Consider the following 16,175-nt stretch of genomic DNA (forward strand, 5'->3'; position numbering starts at 1 on the left):
ATCTTTATTGTTCATTTTTATTTAGTTAGATTGTTTTTTAAATGGGCCCCTCCAAAGCTTGAAGTGCTTCTACAGATCAGTTTTTAAAATATACACTAGCCTCCAACTGGCTTGATGACTGAGCCAACAACCCTTCCAAACTCACCAACTCTCTCTCAATCCAATCCCCCCCACAATTCAACCTACTGCCATAGAGAAAACACAGCAAGGCCTTGCAGTGCTATAAACACACACACAAAGGCTCTGATCAAAGACTACTGACATCAATGGAAAGACTCCCTTGACCTTAGTAGGTTTTTGGTCAGGCCATAAAGACAAGGTGTAAATTGGCCAAATTGAAGTGAGTGGCAAAACTCCCATTGGCTCCAGTGAGGCCAGGATTTCACCCAAGGTCACTTAGCCTTCTGGCACATGAATGCCCCAATCCTGGAGATCAGATTTTCCAGTTCTGGAACATTTTTGTGAAAGAAATGGGTCTTAAGGAAGGATTTGGGGAAAGAGAGATGGTGTTTGGTGTGACACAGCACCCCATATTTTTCATAGTGATATTATTATGATATGATTATAGCATAATTATGATGTATTTTATGCAAGCTAATTTTATGCCATGTGAGGTGTCATTGGAAAAGTTATGGTTTGCTGAATATGATTATCCTATTTGTATGAATGTATCATGTTTGTATCTGAAGTTATGAATATTGACTATGTATCTGTATTTCCCGTGTGCCCAACACCTGGGTAACGCCCACTAGACAAGATGCTTTCAGTCCTGTTGGTGGCACCAGGCATGGCCCAGTATTAACAGAAGTGTGGAAAACACACGCAATAAAAAAAGCCTCCCTCCCTAAATAAAAAAAAAAAAGTTTGCCTTGCTTGCTTTGCGTGCGCCCATGTTAAAAACTCGATCGACCTTTACAAGTCAGTAACCAAGAATGGAATATATGTTATCAGCAGCACTGATAGAGAACAATTCAATTCCTGCTTGCACCCTGGATAAGAGAGAGAGTACAAAAAAAAATAAAAAGAAAAAAAAAGTTACTAACGAGATAATTTGTTTGCTGCCAATAATAAAAAACTTGCTGCTTATAATTGCTGCTTATATATGATATATGATATGGAAAACTAAGGGGAGGGAGGAAGGGGGGGGGGGGGGGGGGGGCAGGGGAGATGAGATGCTGAAATCAAATCATGAGAGAAGAGAAGAGAGCTTGTTTGCTTTGATTTGAGACTGTCTGTCCTGTCTTTGTCTGTCGTTTTTGAGATCTCAAAAAAACCTTTGCTTGCTTGCTTGTGTGTGTGTGTTTATTGGCACACACACCGGCAACCAACCACTGTGTTGCTGTCATCTCAGGCCTTTGTGCCGGCAACAGTCCAGATAGTGGGTGGGGAAGGGCCTATTCCGGGCAATGGTCCATTAGTTAAAAACAATAGGCCTTAGGAGAAGCTTATCTCCCACCTGGTGAGCCTTCCTCCAAGTCTTGACTCTACAAGGACATGTGATGAGACCACATGTCTCTAGACTCTATCTTGGGATGTCAGTGTTTTTCCACAGACTGGTCTGGGAACCAAGCTTTGAGAACAAAGGGTTCCCACCATATGCAAAAGCTATATAAGGCATGGAGTGACATCATCCGGTGTTCTTTACTCCCCACACAGGAAGACTCCTGGAAACACCGGAGGAACAAAGACTGAACTGGGGGGAAGTGCTGGACCCAGGCTAAAGGGATTTCTAGCCTGTGAATGAAACTCCTGGGAATTCCAAGCTGTAAAGCAAGTGCAGATTACCCCTTAAGAATCTGCAGACTGTTTGTATCATCTCTGGGTGAGAATCTGCTATTCATTTCCAATCTATTTAGTATATTAAGATTAGTTTGCATTTTTTGTTTATTTGCTAGGTAATCTGCTTTGATCTGTTTGCTATCACTTACAATCACGTAAAATCTATCTTTTGTAGTTAATAAACTTGTTTTTGCTTTATCTAAACCAGTAAGTTGGAGTGAAGTGTGTGGGGAGCAAAAGACTGTTGAATATTCCTCTCCACATTGAGGGAGGGGGCAAATTTTATAAGCTTACTCTGTACAGTTCCCTGTGTAGCACAAGACGATATAATTGTGAGTTTACACTCCAGAGGGGGTGCGTGCCTGAGGAGCGAGGAGCTACCCTAGCTGTAGCCTTTCTATGCAGGGGCTGGTCAGACAGCCTGCATGTAACTGCAGCTGGGTATGTCCCTACCTGTATGTATGCTGGTGAAAGTGCAGGCTGGAGGGCTTTGCAGCTTGTCACAGCAGTATACTGTGAAAGGGAGCCCAGTTCTCAGTGGTGCCTCAATTCCAGGTGGCACCCCAGGGGGAACCCATCTCAGTGGTACCCCACTGGTGGGTTGGGGGTCTCAATGGTACCCCAGTTCCAGGTGACACCCCTGGGGGAACCCGTCACACTTGGGAAACTGATGGAAGCATTGGGGTGACAAGGTGTAACGGGGTGCGTCCGGGGCTCAACCCTCTGAGGGGAGGAGGGGAGCCACACTGGCCCGCTGGTCTCACGTAGGCTCTGCCCTGTCCCTTTAAGGCTAGACAACAGAGTTAGAGTCTACTGGGGCTCCGGCCTTTGGCTGCAAGGCGGAGCAGTAAACAGTACAAGGGAGCTCAGGCCTCTTGTAGCAGGGCTGAGCAGTAAACAGTACAGGGGAGCTCAGGCCTCTGGTAGCAGGCTGAGCAGTAAACAGTACAGGGGAGCTCAGGCCTCTTGTAGCAGGGCTGAGCAGTAAACAGTACAAGGGGGGAGCTCAGGCCTCTTGTAGCAGGGCTGAGCAGGAAACAGTACAAGGGGAGCTCAGGCCTCTTGGAGCAGGGCTGAGCAGTAAGGTGAGGGGGATAACTGCCACCCGTAAGTGGGGTGGCAGGGGGGACACAGGCCCACCCACTCCACTGTGTCCCGGCCCGGGGCCCTAGGCAGCGGTCATTACCGCTGACGGTCAGTGGGGATCCTGACCGCAACACACTGACATGGGTATCGTCTGGTCAGCAGCCTGACTGAGGTCGGCTGCCCCCGGGCCACTTCCAATATCCCCCTCGGGGCCTACCTGTTCCACGGCGTCCGGTCCCGGGAAGTCCCACTGCATGGGTTCCTCACAACCCGGGCTGGGGGGTAGGTCCGGTAGTTCCTCGGGGAAGTCCGGCCAATTCTGCTCCGGAGGTTCCTCGGGGTAACAGCACGGCAGCGGGGAAGATCCTGGTGGCTCCTCTTCGTATGTGGTGCGGGGAAGCTCCGGCAGGTCTTCCCAGTAGCGAGCAAGGGGTATCTCCGGCCAGTCCGGGCAACTGCCCTGGACTCCAACGGATCCCCTGTCAGGAGCTCCCTCAGGCAGGTCTGCTCCCCGCGGTGGCTGGGCGCCGACTGAGCTGGAAGGGCCGGCTTTTATACTTCCGGGTCGCCACCTGACCCTCTGAGGGGCGGGCTCACCGCTCTGTAGCCCCGTCCCTTCCGGTGTCCGGGGCTCAACCCTCCCCGGGGAGGAGGGGAGCCACACCGGCCCACTACACTCCCCCCCTCTCAAGTCTGGCCCCCACTCCTTGGGGCCAGACCCTTCCATTTCCCCAAGGCGGGACAGAAAGTCGGCATTTGCGTGGTCCTTACCTGCCCAATGCTGGATGGCAAAGGCATAAGGTTGCAAGGCTAGGTACCAATGCATGATACGGGGGTTATTACCCTTCATCCGCATTAGCCATTGGAGGGGCGCATGGTCCGTAACGAGGGTGAACAGGGCGCCCAGGAGAAAAAAACGAAGGGCGTCACAGGCCCACTTCACCGCTAGGGCTTCCTTCTCGATTACGGCATAATTCCGCTCGCGGGGGAATAGTTTCCGGCTTAGGTATATTACCGGGTGGTCCCCCCCCCGTCTACTTCTTGGGACAGGACCGCCCCATGCCTGTCTCCGATGCGTCCGTTTGGAGGATAAACAGCTTGTTGAAATCCGGGCTATATAAGACCGATTCTTGGCACAGGCGGTCCTTAAGTGTCCTGAAGGCAGCTTCGCACTCGGCCGTCCACCTCACTTGTCGGGGGCTATTTTTGGTGAGCAGCTCAGTTAGGGGTGCTGGGATCGATGCGAACTGCGGGATAAACCGCCAGTAATACCCTGCGAGACCCAGGAATTGCCGCACTTGGCGTTTCGTCGTTGGCGTGGGACAGCCCGCGAGGGCTTGCACCTTGCCCACAAGGGGTTTTATTCGCCCTCCTCCCACGGTGTAACCGAGATAAGTGGTCTCCTGCCAGGCTATCCTGCATTTCTTAGGGTTGGCGGTCAACCCTGCCTCCTGCAAGGTTCGTAGGACCGTGGCGACCCGGTTGAGGTGATCCTCCCAGCAGCGGCTATAAATCACCACGTCGTCCAGGTAGGCGGCCGCATACTCCTGGTGCGGCCGCAGGAGGTGGTCCATCAGCCGCTGGAAGGTCGCTGGAGCCCCATGGAGGCCGAATGGCATCCTGTTAAATTGATAAAGCCCCGATGGGGTGGCAAAGGCGGTTTTCTTTTTGGACTCCTCGTTGAGCGGGATCTGCCAATATCCTTTGCTAAGATCCAGGGTGGTGATAAATTGCGCTTCTCCAAGGCGTCCCAGGAGTTCGTCCATCCTGGGCATCGGATAGGCATCAAAACGAGAGATGGCGTTTACCCGCTGGAAGTCTATACAAAATCGGCGGGTGCCATCCGGTTTGGGTACCAGAACCACCAGACTGCGCCATTCGCTGCGGGACGGCTCGATGACCCCCAAGGCCAACATGGCTCGGACCTCTTCTTCTACCTCCTGACGCATCTGGTATGGTAAGGGCCGGGTGGTCTCTCATATCGTCTTCCCTGGCTCGGTTTGGATCGTGTGACAGGCCAGGGTCGTGTACCCCGGTACCGCCATGAAGGTTTTCCGGAAGGCCTGCAGGAGACACCTGGCCTGCTTACGCTGCTCTTCCGTGAGCGAGTTGCCCAACGGGGGTTCTTCCAAGCCCTCCGTCTGGGTCGCATCCGGGCCCAGTTCTGGCTCAGGCGGGCAAGGGTCGATTAGCAGGCCCTCCCGGTCGCGCCAGGGCTTTAGCAGGTTGACATGGTATAACTGGGTCTTTTTCCGTCGGTCGGGCTGGTGAATCTCATAGGTAACTGGCCCCACTTTCCAAGCTACCTCATAAGGCCCCTGCCAGCGGGCCAACAGCTTTGACTCGCTGGAAGGTAGGAGCAGTAGGACCCGGTCCCCGGGAGCAAATTCCCGGGCCTGCGCCTCTCGGTTATAGTTTCGTCCCTGCCTCGCCTGAGCCGCCCTCAGATTCTCCCGGGCCAGGGTCCCGGCTTGAGTTAGGTACTCCCGTAGCTGGAGGACGTACTGGAGGAGGCCCTGGGTTGGGGAGGCCGACTCTTCCCATGTTTCCCACATTAAGTCCAGAAGGCCGCGGGGTCTCCGCCCATACAATAATTTGAATGGGGAGAACTTGGTTGATGCCTGGGGAACCTCCCGGATGGCCAGCAACAGGGGTGGTAGGAATTGGTCCCAGTGCCGCAGTTCACCCGGGGGGTACTTCTTTAGCATGTCCTTAAGGGTGCGGTTAAACCGCTCCACCAATCCATCGGTTTGCGGATGATACACGGATGTCTGGAGCTGTTTCACCCCCAGGAGCTTGCAGACCTGTTGGAGCAGCCGGGACGTAAAATTAGTGCCCTGGTCCGTTAGGATTTCCTTGGGCAACCCTACTCGGGCAAAAATCTTTACCAGTTCCCCCGCAATTGTCCGGGCGGTGATGCTCCGCAAGGGAATAGCCTCTGGGAAGCGGGAGGCGTAGTCCATGAGGACGAGGACATATTGGAAGCCGGTCGCGCTCCTGGGGAGTGGGCCTATCAGGTCCATGGCGACCTGTTCGAAGGGGGTTTCGACCACCGGCATAGGGATCAAGGGCGCCTTGGGTACCCGAGGTGGAGTGGCCAGTTGATACTCCGGGCAGGAGTTGCAGTACCGCTTCACATCTTGGTGGATGCCGGGCCAAAAGAACCGCCCCAGAATTCGGGCGAGGGTCTTTTCATGCCCTAGATGCCCAGCGGCGGGCACATTGTGGGCCAACTGCATCACTGCCCTTCGATGGCAGCGGGGTACCAGCAACTGGGTTTGTGGGTCTCGAGTGCGAGGGTCTCGGTCGACCCGGTAGAGCCGATCCCGGCGTAGTTCAAAATGGGGCCATTGAGTGGCCCGGTGAGGATCCACCACGGACCCGTCGACAGCCGCGAGTTGTTCGTAGGCCCGGCTAAGCGTAGGGTCCGCGCACTGGTCGTTGCAAAAGTCGGAGTCGAAGCGGGGCGCGGCGAGGGTTTTTCCCGGCGACCCACTGGCTTCTTGGTCGCCTCCTTCGTCCTCCTCACCAGCCTGCTCCGCCTCTGGCGGAGGTGCCTGGGGTTCGGCTGCCAAACCCGGCATCGACCGGAGGACCTCCTCGAAGGTGGGCCAATCTCGTCCCAGGATCACAGGATACGCCAGGCAGGGCGCCAAGCCGACTACTACCTGCCGGGTGATGCCATCCACCGTTAGCCGGGCCCAAGCGCTCGGGTAGGGTCGGACGTCTCCATGGATGCACTGCAAATGGATCGGCTTCAGATGGGGGTCGGCCGGGGGTCCCAAAGTCTGGCGAACCAGTGTCTGGCCGCACCCAGAGTCAATCAGGGCCCGTGTGGCTTGGTTCTCAACCATCACTGGGATTGTGAGCTTGGGTGCCTCTGGCCGTCGGGCCCGGCCATCCCCTGCGTAGACCTGCCTGAAACTGCAGTCCATTTCGGGACAGTCTCGTTGTATATGTCCCGCTTTCCCGCATCTAAAGCAGGGACCGAGCTCGGGGCGCCCACTCCGAGGGAGGCTTGCTCTGGGACTTCGGGGGGGACTTCGACGGGCCCTTGGAGCTCCCTGGTGGAAAGCCGGGGTAGTCAACCGGGGAGCTGCCTCCAAGCGCGGAGTCTGGGATCCTGGTCGGGAGTCTGGCCCGGGGCCCGGGCCTTGTGGGCTGGGCAGGTTTGACGTCTTCCTCTCATCACGGGGCCGTTCGGGCCCTGAGACAGGTGGCCGGAAGGTGGGCCCTATGGAGGCTTCAGCGGCCAGGAAGCCCTCCATCTGCGCGACGGCGTCAGATAAGGTCGTCGGCTGGTGGCGGAGTACCCAGGCCCTTCCCCTGGCCGGCAGGGTATGAACGAATTGCTCTAAGACCACCTGTTCGGTGACCTCCTCCACCATCCTGACCTCTGGCTGCAGCCACTGGCGGCAGGCCTCCTTCAAGGTCTGGGCCACCATCCGGGGACGGGCGCCCGCAGGGTAGGTGTGCCGCCTGAATCGCTGTCTAAACATCTCTGGGCTGACATCCAAAGTGTCCAGGACTGCCGCTTTCACTCGGTCATAATCTCTGGCCTCTTCGGTCGCCAGACCGCAGTAGGCTGCTTGGGCCGTCCCGGTCAAATAGGGGGCCAACAGAGTGGCCCATTGGTCTCTCGCCCACCCTGCGACGAGGGCCACCAGTTCAAAAGTGACCAAGAAGGCCTCGGGGTCGTCATCTGGGCCCATCTTGGTCAGGCGCAGGGGGGCCACTGAACGTGGGCCCCCCCCAGCGCCCTCCCCCGCTGGCCAGTCGGCAGGGTGGGGTGCGGGCCCCAGGAGGTGCTGCAGCTGGTTCCCCAACTGCTGTATGAGCTGCTGTTGCTGCTCCAGCTGAGCTGCCTGCTGCTGCTGCTGGAGCTGGGCCGCATCTCGCTGCTGCTGCTGTTCCAGCTGGGCGGCATGCTGCTGCTGCTGCTGCAGGAGCTGAGCTGCCTGTTGCCGCTCCTGGCTTTCCACCAGCAGCTGGAACAGCTGGTCCATATCCATTTTTTTAGCTAAGAGGGGGTGAACTGCCACCCTCTTACCGGCCCCTTCTCACAGGGGCAAGGGATCATGTCCCTGGTCAGGTGCCACTTGTAAAGGGGTGCGTCCAGGGCTCAACCCTCTGAGGGGAGGAGGAGAGCCACACCGGCCCGCTGGTCTCACGTAGGCTCTGCCCTGTCCCTTTAAGGCTAGACAACAGAGTTAGAGTCTACTGGGGCTCCGGCCTTTGGCTGCAAGGCGGAGCAGGAAACAGTACAGGGGAGCTCAGTCCTCTTGCAGCAGGGCTGAGCAGTAAGGTGAGGGGGATAACTGCCACCCATAAGTGGGGTGGCAGGGGGGACACAGGCCCACCCACTCCACTGTGTCCCGGCCCGGGGCCCTAGGCAGTGGTCGTTACCGCTGACGGTCAGTGGGGATCCTGACCGCAACACACTGACATGGGTATCGTCTGGTCAGCAGCCTGACTGAGGTTGGCTGCCCCCGGGCCACTTCCAATATCCCCCTCTGGTCCTACCTGTTCCACGGCGTCCGGTCCCGGGAAGTCCCACTGCATGGGTTCCTCACAACCTGGGCTGGGGGGGGTAGGTCTGGGAGTTCCTCGGGGAAGTCCAGCCAATTCTGCTCCGGAGGTTCCTCGGGGTAACAGCACAGCAGCGGGGAAGATCCTGGTGGCTCCTTTTCGTAGGTGGTGCGGGGAAGCTCCAGCAGGTCTTCCCAGTAGCAAGCGAGGGGTATCTCCGGCCAGTCTGGGCAACTGCCCTGGACTCCAACGGATCCCCTGTCAGGAGCTCCCTCAGGCAGGTCTGCTCCCCGCGGTGGCTGGGCGCCGACTGAGCTGGAAGGGCTGGCTTTTATACTTCCAGGTCACCGCCTGACCCTCTGAGGGGTGGGCTCACCGCTCTGTAGCCCCGCCCCTTCCGGTGTCCGGGGCTCAACCCTCCCCGGGGAGGAGGGGAGCCACACCGGCCCGCTACACAAGGCAAAAGGCATTAAGCCAAGAATGAGATAAAGAGATGAAGGGAAGAGTGAGGTGAGAGGATAGCGGGGAGCACAAGGAACAAAAGGGGCTATGTAAATGGGGGGGCAGAATTGCAATAACTATTTTACCTGGCCTGATCTGATTCTCTAACTGCCCCACTTTCAAATGACTCTATCAGGTGGTTCTGGCTCAAAGTTTAGGGGGAGGTCGTTGGAGTTTTTATGTTTTGTTTTGTTTACATTTTTAAAAGCCTACTGCTAACAGAAACTGTTTAATCTTTTTGAAACCCTCATTTCCATCATAACAGTCATTTCAATCTGTCTATCCAGGTTCTTATACTGGTGCGTTTAGGGATTTATAACCGGAACCCGGCAGAATTTGCTAGTGCATGATGTCAGGGACTCTAACCCCCGACAGCGAAGTTCGTTGTCTGACCGCAGAGAGACAGGCAACACCAGCAAGGTCCGATCAAAAGCTCTTTATTGACAAGTGCACGCATCAATAGAGAGCAGCTCGGCTCCAGAGAGAACCAGCCCCCCCTTTACAGCTTAGTATTAGCCTATATAGACAGTTTTATTACGTCATAGATCATTCACTTGAGCAACCCACCCCACTTTGTCTAACAACTAGAAATTAGACACCTTTTAATATATACGCATGCCTAGTCTCTACAGCATTAAATTGTTAATATTTTAACAAGCGCCAAAAGTTAGGAATGTAAGGGAGTTAAAAACACACCGAACACTAAACCAGGGAGTTAGAGTCAGAACTGTGGGATGCTTGTGTTTCTTATCAGTTCTTCAAACACTGTTCCTAACACAACACAGCTGGTACCAGCCCCTCACTTATCTCACTCTTTCCCAGGGCTTTGTGAGACAATGCTGCTTCTCAGTATTTTTCCACTCTGGGATTACCCAGAAACCTCTGTTAGCCTGACTTCAGTCAGGTTGGCATAACTGGTTTTGTGCTACATCTTTATTCAGGCCTAACAATGAGAACCAGAAGTCAAAAACTAACTAGAAGCTGACTCATCTCTTCATTGTTCAAGCTGAGTGGAACACAGCAAATAAACACAGAGCATAAACATTTGATTTGTTACAATCCTTTGGCTTTTCTGAGTCTGTTAGTAACACAGGTAAGGACTTACTTTGAAAGAAAGATTTTAAAAATCTAACAATGCTTAAATCGATACAAACAAAAGAAAGTGGATGTTGGCACTTATGAATCTGGGAGTTGCAGCTGCTCAGCACAGAATCAAGGAAATGGCAGCTCTGTAGATCCCATTGCACTCTGGCTGGAATTCTGATTTCATAAGAGAGAGGGTGAAATTCCCCTCCCACAGCCCCGTGCAGAAGGCCTGTGGCTCTACTTAAATCCCTGTTCTGAGGGGTTAGGTGTGACTTAACAGGATGATGCACAGGGGTGAAGTCAATCCAGAATGAATACCTCTGCAAGTGAAAACCAGTGTGTTTATAGTAAGGCTGTAGCAACCACACCATATACAGAGTAGAGAGGCTGTTGAAAGGTGAATGCTCTACAGAAAAACACTGAAATTCTGCAAAAATCACGAAAGTCTCCCCATTGTTTCCTACAGTTCAGATCTTAGACAAGTGACAGAAAACCTGCACTTCTTAGCAGTCACCTGTGTGTTTCAGGTCTGAAAAATAAACCATCAATAGTGAAAGGTGAGGGAAACCTCCAGAGAAAGATCATAGGAGAGAGCCAGTTGAATATGGTGTGTGAAAGGGGGTGGAGAAAAAGGGAGGATGAGAGTCTATATGCCACAGGAGAATTTATCAGGTCACTACTGCAGTTGTAGGTGGAGAGAAGAGTAAGAAAAACCTGTCACCAGCATCTGTGCCTAGAATGTTCACAAAGAAGGACTGAAGGTTCCCAAGAGGGAAAAAAATGATACAAGAAACAAGAACAGAAGGACTGGGAAATGCATCAGAGACAAGAATTCCTGTCTTGTACTCTGCCAATCAGAACATGGCTTTCGTCGGGAATAACTAATCTTTAGCTACACACACACAATCACCTGTGCACATAATTATTCATTTGCCTAGTAGTCAGGACAATACCAGTGAGTCAGGATTAAATGTCTCTGTTTCATCCTTTTAAGATTAAAAAAAAAAGACTCTTAGGGCAAACAGCTTGTGTGTACAAGAAAAATCATACCACAATCTCATTTCAGACCTTCGTGGTTCAGATGGAGCTAAATGAATTCAGATAAATTTACATTAATGTTTGACTGGTTGACAGTTCACCTCAGCAGCCTGTGAATGCTTCTCTTTCATTAATTATGGTTCAAGGGGAACTGCAACCTAAGACGGCTGAGCTAGTCCTCTTCTGTTACAAATTCATAGCTAGTGCCTGGAAGGCATCCAATCCTTCCCTCATTTCACTCTCATCTCTGGACTAGAACCAACTCCCCAGGTTCATCTGGACAATTGTGTTGTTTACAGGTGGCAGAATTTCAAAGGAGGATTTTCTAGCAGATAAAATAAGCTAAATAGATGACATGATGGCAAACGTTTCTGTAGAAATTTCTACTGCCTCTCCTTGTACCTGTGCGAGTTCCTTGGGACAGCAATCATGTTCTTTACATCCATTCTGTATGCACAGTGCCAAGCACAGTGTCATCAGCCAGTACAGAATATGAAACCACTTCATTAGACTGATAAGCACATGGGACTACATCATCATATGGTGAAAATCAAGATAGCTCCACTGAAATCAGTGGCGCAATGTTGAGTTACACTAGCTGAGGGTCTGGTCCGTGAGCCTTTTCCATCCCTCGTGATTGTGTACATCCCCCTAAGCAGAGAGACGGGCCTTTGAAGAGGGCGCAGGAAATCACACACTGAAATTTGAATCAGCCACCCCAAAAAAGGAACAATACTGGATTCAAAGAAACAGTTGTGTCGTGTAAAGGATCCACTGAGAAATAGTTTGGGCTGTTTGCTTGCCCTTGCGGGATCTCTTTTTGATTGAGCACTGCTTTGAATGGTATGCTACCTCTCCCCATCCCGCTAAAGCAGAGGTCGGCAACCTTTCAGAAGTGCTGTGCCGAGTCTTCATTTATTCACTCTAATTTAAGGTTTCATGTGCCAGTAATACATTTGAACGTTTTTAGAAGGTCTCTTTCTATAAGTCTATAATATATAACTAAACTATTGTTGTATGTAAAGTAAATAAGGTTTTTAAAATGTTTAAGAAGCTTCATTTAAAATTAAATTAAAATGCAGAGCCCCCCGGACCGGTGGCCAGGACCCGGGCAGTGTGAGTGCCACTGAAAATCAGCTCGCGTGCCACCTTCGGCACACGTGCCATAGGTTGCCTACCCCTGCTCTAAAGTATCAGGAACTCTTCTAGTTCACAGACTAAATGGCATATAGAAGCAGCAAAACATATCAGAGCACACAGTCACAACGGGAGGTATGTAGTCACTGGGTGGATTTTTGGCTGAGTGCCTCCAGACATTGTCTCATTCAGATCCTGCAGGGTCCTGCTCTTATAAATGGCTCCCACATGCATTTTTACTCATTTATGAGTATTAAAGGATATTTCATATTTCTTTCATGCATGAAAACCTCCCTTAGAAGGACACAACTCATTAGAATGACAAAACTCTTTAAGAACACAGTGCAAGAACAATCTGTGTCATGGCATTAGTAATAGGAAGAACAGATTATCTCCATCAGGTCACTTCTGATGGAACCCTAGCCACCGTAAGAACAATAATAATTTGCACTTAAACAGCACTATGTGGGAGGTGCCATCCCTGCATGCCCCTCAAGGCATGGTGTGGCACTGCAGAAGCCCTGCCTCAGTTTCCCCAATGGACTCTTCAGCGCACATCAGTTATGGATCTGCTTAGCCCTCCTGCCCAGTCACTCAGAGACTTCAACACTGCACCTGGGACCGAGCGACTCAGCCCAGGTGGCCGGAGTCACGCTAGTGGGGCTCGAGCTAGTGTGCTAAAAATACCAGTGTGGTCATTGCGGCTCAGGCAGCAGCTCAGGCTGTTGAACCCACCTGACCCCTGGGTTTGAGCTCAGGTGGCCAGCCCAGGTCTGTGCCAGAGCCCCAACATCTTAATGTGCTAGCTTGAGTCTGCCTACCCAGGCTGGGAGGTGCCCAGCTGCAGTGTAGACATGTCCCAAGGCAAGGTTCAACGTACCCCCAAACCAAAAGAACCTTCAGCCCTGCTGGGCTCAGTTTTCAGCCCCCTTCCTTTCAGGCAGACCCCAGCTGCAGCAGCTTGCCTCAACACCCACCACCTGGTAAACCTCAGACTAACAGCTGGTGTCAGACCTACCCTCCCACAGGGAGGCTGTGGCTGTCTGAAGTCTGCTAATCAGCTCCCCAGGCAGGCTGCTCACATGGCTTGGGAGCTGTCAGCCTGCTCTCGCCCGCACCCCGTCCATCCCCAGGCTCTCTCCTTTCAACGACCCACTCCAAGCCTGACAGGTGAAGGAGTGAGGCTGACTGAGCCCGCAGCAGCGCATTAACCCTTCCTCGTCGGTGTGGGGTTCACATACCCCCTGCCAAGCAGCTATCACTGGAGGATCTCAAAGCACTTTATGAAGATGGAGTATTATCTCAATTTTACATATGTGGAAACTGAGGCACAAAGGCCCGACTGACAGCTTTGGAGCAAGAAGTCCATTACTTATCCGCTGAAGATGTTTGGTATGTAACAGAAGCACAAGCTTCCCCCACCCACAGCCCAACCAATGTGCCTTTGCCCTTCCCTCAAAACCAGACTAAGGAGGAGAGGCTAGCTCAATCTCCTTGCCCAAATCTAGACTGTACTGGCATACTCACAGGGTGGGCAGGGGACGTTCAACCTGAGTATGCCCATTAGCAGTTGGAGGTGAGCTACTGACACACACAACCTGCAGGTTAGTCCACAGGTTCAACTTTCATATCCTGGTCCCAGGTCAGATCCCTACTCATGTTACGTACACTGTATGTCACCCCCCGGCATACACCCTGATGTCAGCTTGGCCGTACCTGTCAGGTTTGCAAGCTGTGCTGGCCTCATTTCAACATCATTAACTTAAAACTCTCTGAAAAATAGGCACCAATTAAATAATATCATCCACATTCTGCTCCAGGCATCCGAGAACTGGTGCAGAGTTACAGAGAAGAGGTTGGAGTCTGTAGAAAGGCTGCTTGTACAATGCTACCAGAATTTGGGAACACTTCATATTCATGGTCAGAATTGTGACCATCTTTCTTCCAATGATGTGTAATTAGATTGGGCTACACTTGCTCTTCTACGGACAATGAACCACATCATCCAGCTTCTCTAAAAAAACTCACCTTTGGGCACATCCATGGGGTTTAGGCTGCCAATCAGATCTCTGACATAAAGTCCATCGCCCTCATCCTTGCTCAGCCAGTTGTTGCAAGAAAAGTAAAAACGGAGGTGAGGCCTGTTCATGTCAGTTACTACCACCCGGTCCAAGAACCAGCTTGCGTTCATTCCTGTGTTGTCATGCTCAATTCTACAGCACAAAGAAGGAACAAAATATACCCAAGAGTTTGGATTGGTTGGTGTGATTTTTGACAGCAACTAGCACATTGTTTCAGTGGCACATTTTATATTAGGCAAGGTAAGAGCAGGGGCACCGATTGGGGAGGATGGGGGTGGCAAATGCCCCCCTGTAGGTTTTTGCACTTGTTCAAAGTTCCACAGGCCACAGGGCCAAGAAGGAACCATGGCCTGGTCACTTTTAAGCAGCAGTCCCATACTAAATCAGTATAGCTGCTGCCAGAGTGGTCCAGAGCATTGCTGTGTCTGCACGGTCACAATGCCACTTCAAATCTGACGGAGAGGTGACTGCTCCTATACGGCAGAGCACTGTGGAGTCTGCCAAGAACTCCTGATGACACGAGCTCATACTCTGTTGGGTTTACTGGTCTATAAAGCAGGGGGCTGAACCTCAAGTGATTGAATCAACTTATTGGATACAGTATTCAGGGGCAGCACATAATGGAGGCTAGGGAAGGCTAAGCCTCCCCAAACATTGCACCGGCAGGAGGCAATGGCAGATTTAGAGGGCCCTGAAAAATCTCCCGCCGCCATGGCCCCGGGGCTGGAGGGGCTCTCGCTCCCCGCCATGGCTCTGGAGCACAAAGCTTTTCCGGTCTCAGGGCTGCAGCGGGGTGGGGGAGAGGAGCGAGCAGTGGACGGGGCCTTGGAGGGAAGAGGCAGAGTGGGGGCCGTGGGGGAAGGGGTGGAACAGGGGCAGAGGCAAGGGGGAAGGGACGGAATGGGGTGGGGCCAGGGGCAGGGCCTTGGGCAGAACAGGGGAGGGGCTCCAGGCTCAGAGCTCCAGCCAGGGCTGAGAGCTCCGCTGCAATCCCAGCCGAGGCTGAGAGCTTGACCTCCGGCATCTTGATGTCCTGTATATAGCAGTGACAATATTACACGATACCTTATCTTCTTTATTTGTCCAACATTGTTGGTTTTTATTCGGAACACATCTGTTTTACTTCTCTCAAAGGCAGTTCTACTCCTGTAATAGATATATACCAAAAAACACATTATGAAAGTCGTTGCTATGTCAGCAAATACATCATCACAGACCCATCAAGGATCAGAGTTTAAGAATGAAGGATCCTCATTTCTGTTATTGGACAAACCTACTTTTCAATATCCTCATTCCTGTGAAAAGGTCTGAATGTACTGGGATTTTTTTTAATAACTTTTCCATGCTAATATCTTGACAGGTCTGTAGGCACCCTCTCAGACTCCAACACACCAACTTGGGAAGAAATGCAATGCTGGCCCAAATGGATGCAAACCTTGGGTCATATTCTATATCAGCTAAAAAAAAAATCTTTCGCCTATTAAACAATCACCAGTATAGAAAAGAGCTGCAGTAATGAGTGGTTTGCTACTCTGCTGATGGCTTTCAGAGGTAACAGAAAACAATTTTCAATGAGGACATGTTTACATTGAGCCATTCATCTTTAAAATTCCAGGCTATTTTTAAATATTTTTTTTACAATATCTCTTCTCCTGTTCTTGAATTCATCTAAAACTACCTGGATAGGTACTAAACTACAGAATCTCTGGGCAAAGGCTTAGGGCATGGTTTTCTGTCACCTTGCACCTTGTGCTTTCATTCAGACCAGTGTGAAGTGCAAATTCAGAATGGTAGACTTTGTCACAGAATTTGTTTTGGCCTGGATGACTACACAAGTTAGACAGCATCAGTGAAACAGGCACTTTGGACCTTCCTGTCTGTTGGCTTACAGAAGCTCAGCTCATTTCTCTGCTCCATACCTGCAGAGGCTGCTCCCTC

The 16,175-nt window shown here is 51.9% G+C and overlaps 1 protein-coding gene across 2 annotated transcripts in view; it reads right to left on the reverse strand.

Moving 5' to 3' along the window:
- LOXHD1 (lipoxygenase homology PLAT domains 1) overlaps positions 1-16,175 on the reverse strand; it is a 289,434-nt gene that overhangs the window by 177,753 nt on the left and 95,506 nt on the right. For both annotated transcript variants that reach the window (XM_039545016.1, XM_039545015.1), the window contains exons 9-10: positions 15,303-15,383; positions 14,185-14,369 (exon numbers count right to left, since the gene is read on the reverse strand). In XM_039545016.1, coding sequence (XP_039400950.1) covers positions 14,185-14,369; positions 15,303-15,383 — 266 coding nt within the window. The remainder of the gene's footprint in view (positions 1-14,184; positions 14,370-15,302; positions 15,384-16,175) is intronic.

Source organism: Mauremys reevesii, linkage group 6 (assembly GCF_016161935.1).
Source record: "Mauremys reevesii isolate NIE-2019 linkage group 6, ASM1616193v1, whole genome shotgun sequence".
Lineage (NCBI taxonomy): Eukaryota > Metazoa > Chordata > Testudines > Geoemydidae > Mauremys > Mauremys reevesii.